At 54.4% G+C, this 5,573-nt stretch overlaps 1 protein-coding gene across 1 annotated transcript in view; it reads right to left on the reverse strand.

The window, feature by feature from the left end:
* Positions 1–5,559, reverse strand: part of LOC105293430 (glutamine-rich protein 2) — a 12,708-nt gene extending 7,149 nt beyond the window's left edge. The window contains exons 1-5 of the mRNA XM_023531622.1: positions 4,614–5,559; positions 4,034–4,119; positions 3,435–3,523; positions 2,854–2,968; positions 12–182 (exon numbers count right to left, since the gene is read on the reverse strand). Coding sequence (XP_023387390.1) covers positions 12–182; positions 2,854–2,968; positions 3,435–3,523; positions 4,034–4,119; positions 4,614–5,412 — 1,260 coding nt within the window. The 5' untranslated portion in view covers positions 5,413–5,559. The remainder of the gene's footprint in view (positions 1–11; positions 183–2,853; positions 2,969–3,434; positions 3,524–4,033; positions 4,120–4,613) is intronic.
* Positions 5,560–5,573: the final 14 nt, after the last annotated feature.

Genomic DNA, 5,573 nt, shown 5'->3' on the forward strand with positions numbered 1-5,573 from the left:
TAGCGCTGTACCAGCGTGCTGACCTGATGGCTCACGTCCAGGCTGCAGGCTGGGCACGTGGCCTGAGGGTCAATCTGGCCAGGTGTCAGGGTCATCAGGGTCTTCTCAGGGGCCATGCTCATGGACAGCAGTGTGGACGATGAGGCCAGCATGCTCTCGATGATCGTCCTGAGCTTGTCCAACTGGGTGTGGGCGAGAAAGCCAGTGCAGGGCAGTGAGCAACGCGTGGTCGCGTTCTGTCCACGCCTGCACCTTCAGTGCCTTACAGAGGATGTGGCACTTAGGAGGCGCTTGACGCCTGTCCGTTACATCCTGACGGGAGCTCCCAGGGAGGGCGGCATGAACGCTGAATAAAGCCCCTTGCAGGAGGGAGGGTTTTGGACCTTTGTCCAGCCAGCCCATTGGTGCAGTGTGGGGGGTTAGGCCCTCTAGTTAAATCCTGGAGTGGTGATAGCTGCCTGTCAGCACATGGACTCTTAGAGGTCCCTGATGACACGCAGGCACCACTCAACGCCCTGGGGACGTGAAGGGGCAGGCTCACACATGCTCTGACCCCATCTAGCATGTAAATAACTAACAATCAAAGAAGATAGTAAATGCTGCCACCACTCCAGCGGGTAGCTCAGGGTCTGGGCGAGAACAAGCGCCCTGTTCTTTTCTGTTGCCCATGGTCCCAGTTTGTCCCTACAAATGATTGGTCCCAGACAGGCTGCTGATTCAAGGTCTACCAGTCCCCAGACTGGCCAAAGACTTGTGCCGTGTTGCCTGGCTCATAGAGAGGCGTTAGGCCAACCCAGTCCCCCTCTCTCGGAAGCACGTGACATTGCGGGGCCTGGGGTAGCCATTTTGGACCCTGAGGGGAAGGTGAGAAAGCCGAATGAAGAGTAGAATAGACGGATGTGAGGGTACTTGAGAGAGGCGGGTAAGGAAAGAGAAAGAGGCACAGATACACCCAAAACAGACTCAGAAAGGCAGACAGGGAGTGGCCCGGACCAGACTGTCCCCTGGGCCTGGAAGCTTCTCCAGCTCCTTGTGTATGGATGGACCTTCAATCAAGCTCCCCTTTTCCTGAGCTCAGTGTGACTCTGTTACTTGCAACCAGATGAGCCTACACTCTTCTGAAGGGGCCAGAAGAGCCAAAAGAGCCTGTCAGAAGACCTCGGATCAAGGGGGTGGGCTAATTCTCTCTAGAAGACAGGAAGACACTCCCCGAACCACAGGCATTTCCGTGGCGTCAGGAAGGGTAAGGAGCAGTGTGCTCGGAAAAGGCAGAGGCCCGGGCAGCTTCGACTGAAGAGTCGGGGGCACAGAAGGCGATTTCTTGAAGATGCTGGCCCAGGAGGCCACACTGCCCAGCAGAGAGGGGACCCTCTCCCAAGTGTGGCGCCAGGGGAGCCCCAGAGGTCGCCAAGCTCAGACGTGAGCTTTGGAATGACAGGTGACTCTCACACACAACAATCAGCTCTGGGTCATAAGATGGTCACACCACTGTCCCAGCAGACTTGGGAGTGGCCCAGAATGGGGCCTCTGGCACCAAGGGGCTCCCGACATGAGCCCCCTCGGCTAAGACGCTTTTCCTGTCTGATCCTCGTATGAGCACCCAGAGGCCTGTTTCCGGTCCAGACACTTCTCACTGGGGACATTCTGGGGTGACCAGAGATGGCATCACCCAGGATTTAAAGGCAGACACTTTCAAGAGAGTAAAAAGACAATCCACACAGAATGGGAGAAAAGATTTGCGAATCGCATATCAAATAAGAACCTGGTATGCAGAACACACAAGGAACTTTCAGAGCTCGAGAAAAAACACAAATGACTCAATTTTTAAATGGGCAAAAGACCAGAATTGACATCTTTCCAAAGAAGTTATACAAGTGGCCAATTATCACATGAGAAGATGTTCATTAGTCATTAGGGAAATGCAAACCAAAACCACGGTGAGATGCCACTTCACACCCATTAGTGTAGCTATCACCGTTTTTTAAATAAAAGGAAAATAACAAGTGTTGGTGAGGATGTGGAGAAATCACCCCTCGTGGGTTGCTGGTGGGGGTGTAAAACGGTGCAGCTCCTCGGAGTTTGGCAGTCACTCAAATCCTTGACGGTAGAGTTTCTGTATGACCCAGCAATTCCGCTCGTAGGCGTATAACCGAGAGAAATGATGACACGTGTCCACACAAACACTGCTACAGGTACGTTCCCGGCACCGTTATTATAACTGCCAAAAGGGAGAGACGACCCAAATGCCCTTCGGCTAAGCTGTGACATGCAATGTTTTCTGGCCATGATGATGAATGAAATCCAAGCTACAACATGAATGCTCCCTGAAAACATGTGAAAACATGTGAAAGAGACAAGACATGCAAGGCCACGCGTGGTCCAACTCCACATACGTGAAATGTCTAGCGTGGGCGAATCCACAGAGACAGAGCGGATTGGCAGCTGCCAGGGGCTGGGGGGCGGGGCAGAGGGGGAGTGAATGCTAATGGGTGCAGGGTTTCTTTCAGGGGAGATGAAATGTTTTGGAATTTGATCGTGGCGCTGGCTGCACAACTTGGTAAATGCACTGAAGTGTTCACTTTAAAAGCGTGAGTTTTGGGATATATAAATTATGTAATTTTTAAAAATGGGGGAAGAAAGACTTAATGGTGGGTGGACATGGACCTGTGCCCTCGAAGCCAGTTTTGGGTCAGGAGAGGCTGAGCCCTAGATACAGTCACCTCCTGAAACACACACACACGGGAGGGGGCCTAAGGAGGGACTGATGAGTGGTGGCAGAGCTGCCCCCATGGTGCCCACAACCGACTCTGAGAACGGCCCAGGTCCCTGCTCTGCAAAGTGTGGAAGCCTCACCTGATCCTGCAGGTAGATGGAGGCTTCGGAGACCGAGTGCTCCATGCTGATCTTGCCTCGCTCTTGGCTGTCCCTCAGCTCAGCCAGCTCCTTCTCTATGTCAGCCACAGTGACTCTGTGAGCACGAGACACGGCCTGGCTCCACCACCAGCCCAGGGGCCCGGGCCCCCAGTGCTGCGCTTCCAGCCATTGGGGACCGGAGGAGGAGGGACCAGGGCTTCTCCCCACCCCAGCAGGCTCTACCTACGGAGCTCAACGCCCTGCCTGTCCCAGAGGTGGGCGCTCTGCGCGCATCTAGCAGGTGAGACCTGGTGCCACAAAGAGAGGGCTCTGAGGGGGCTCTATAGCAAGCGTTGTCCTTAGGCCTCCAAGAGGGGACAAAGTCTAAGAAGCTTTTTTGATTTGGCTCTTCCAAACCCTGATGCAGAGCTGTTGTGAGAACCTGGGTAACTTCCACCAGGAACTTGAACGAGCTATGGGCAACCAGGTCGAAGACAGCAGTCAGGTCCGGGTACGGGTGACCCGAGGGCTCCCATCGCCTCCTTGACTGAGGGTATGTGACAGCGGGGCGGGGTGTTTACCTGAGGATACCCAGCTGCAGGCCCAGCTGGCTGGCTTTCGTCTCCTTTCCCAACTCCAGATGCTTCTCGCTGTCCAGGATCTTTTGCATCTTGTCCGGCAACAAACACAATAAAAGAGGAGGGTCAGGCAGGTTGGAATCCTCCGTTTCTGAAGGTGCCTCTGCAGCCCGAGGAGCCCCTCGCCCATTCCCTAATCCTGATCCAACCCTCTCACAAAAGCCAAGGTCCCTTCCCGAAATCTGTCTGTGCATCACATGAACGTAGACAGCTGGCATTAAGAGCACAACAGAAGAGCCAGCAGCCCCCTAGCCATGACCGCTGGCCCTAGACAGTCGCACACGCAGCTCCAAGGCTGCTCTGGTGACAGCGGCTTTAACTGGAAACGGCCACATGTAATGAATGAAAGGAACACAGGCCACCTTGTTGACTCAGTTGAATCTTAACAGCTTTGGGCTGTCGGGTTTTCAATTGGAAAAGGAACAGAAGGTCCATCTCCTACCTGATGGGATTTTGAAGACCTAGTGAGATAACACTATAAGCGAAAGGACAATGAGAGGATCGTGCTCAGAGGCAGAGCAGACAGACCCTCCCTTACTTACTTTTGCTTTTTCCTGCTGAATTTCTTTGGTCAAGGTCTTTAAGGTCTTCAGCTGTTCCAGCAGGTCCGGTGGTATGGTCTTCTGGACTGTGGTCAATGAAGGCCATGGAGTCAGCAGGGTTAGGCCCTAATCCCCATTCCCCCGGCCCCCACCGTGAAGCTACCCCAGAGACCAAGAGGACGGGGCGGGGCACAGGAAGAGGAGCACCCTTAGTCCCTACAAAACCCACCTGACACTGAATACCCTAAAGAGCTCTGGGGCCGCTGGCCCACAATTCCCATCTCCTTCTCTTCCCTCCCCGCTGGCCCTCACATGCCCCCAGCTGCTACCCAGAGAGTGTGGCTCAGGCGTCAGAACCGGCCTCATTCCTCTCCCGAGGCTCCTTCACTGCTACGGGTTTAATTCCATCTTTTGGACCCTGGAGGCTCCAGGAGAACCCAGAATGGCTAAGAACGGACATGCTATTTTCAGGAACTCAGGAAGGAGACCAACCGCCAGGCGCTGAGGCCACGGGGCGAGGAAGATGAAACCAACTCAGAACGAGGAGAGCGGGCTCTCCTCCACGCAGAGCGGTACTCACTCATCAGCGACAACAGGAACTGGATCTTCTCCAAGTCGGTCTGGCCGGATTTCTCCTCATCCAGTTCCTTCATCTTGTCTTTTAGCTCCACGTACAGGCCGATCAGCTCTCCCATCAGCCGGAACGTCTCCACTGCTATGGGGAAGCTCGGAGCCACTCTGTCCAGTGAATCTTTCCTCTCTCTCTGGAAATCACTCTTTTCTAGTGAGTCTCGGTCGACATCATCCGCACTCGTGGCAAAGGTGGCATCTTGGCTTGCGGCAGTTTGAATAGAAGTCCCAAGTTGCTTTGGACCCAGACCTACCTGGACATGTTGATCTACACCTTGATACCCTGGGCCACGAGGGCCAGGATACATGAGGCCACGGGAGTCTGGGACAGAGCGTGCACGGTCACGCTGGCCTGCACTCGGTTGTACCTGGTCACGCTGCTGTGGGCTAGGTGATACCAAATGCTCTTGATCTGGGCCTGCAGATCCCACATCTGTGCTTAATGGTGTCGAGCCATGCTGGTCTGTGCCAGGAGGCATCAAACCTTGTCGATAGGTTTCTGTTGGTACCAAGTCCTCTTGATCTATACCTGGTGATGTCGGACCTTGAGTGGCTAGGAGTGGTGACACCTGGCCATGTTGATCTCTGCCAGGAGGTACCGGACCTTGTTGATATGGGCGTGGTGATAGGAAACTTGCAGAATCCTGGTGGAATGTCGGAAAGCCATGAAGCTCTGTGCCTGATGGTGCCGAGCCTCGCTGATCTGCACCAGGATGCCTTAAGCCATGCCGATCAGTACCAGGCTTCATGAAATCATGTGTATATGCACCAGGTCGGACCAAACCACGTGGATAGGCTCCAGGCAGTACCAAACCACGTGGGTAGGCTCCAGGCTGTACCAAACCAGGAGGGTATACACCAGGCTGTACCAAACCAGGCGGATATGCACCAGGCTGTACCAAACCACGTG

The sequence above is a fragment of the Pteropus vampyrus genome, unplaced genomic scaffold (genome assembly GCF_000151845.1).
Source record: "Pteropus vampyrus isolate Shadow unplaced genomic scaffold, Pvam_2.0 Scaffold72, whole genome shotgun sequence".
Taxonomy (NCBI): Eukaryota; Metazoa; Chordata; class Mammalia; order Chiroptera; family Pteropodidae; genus Pteropus; species Pteropus vampyrus.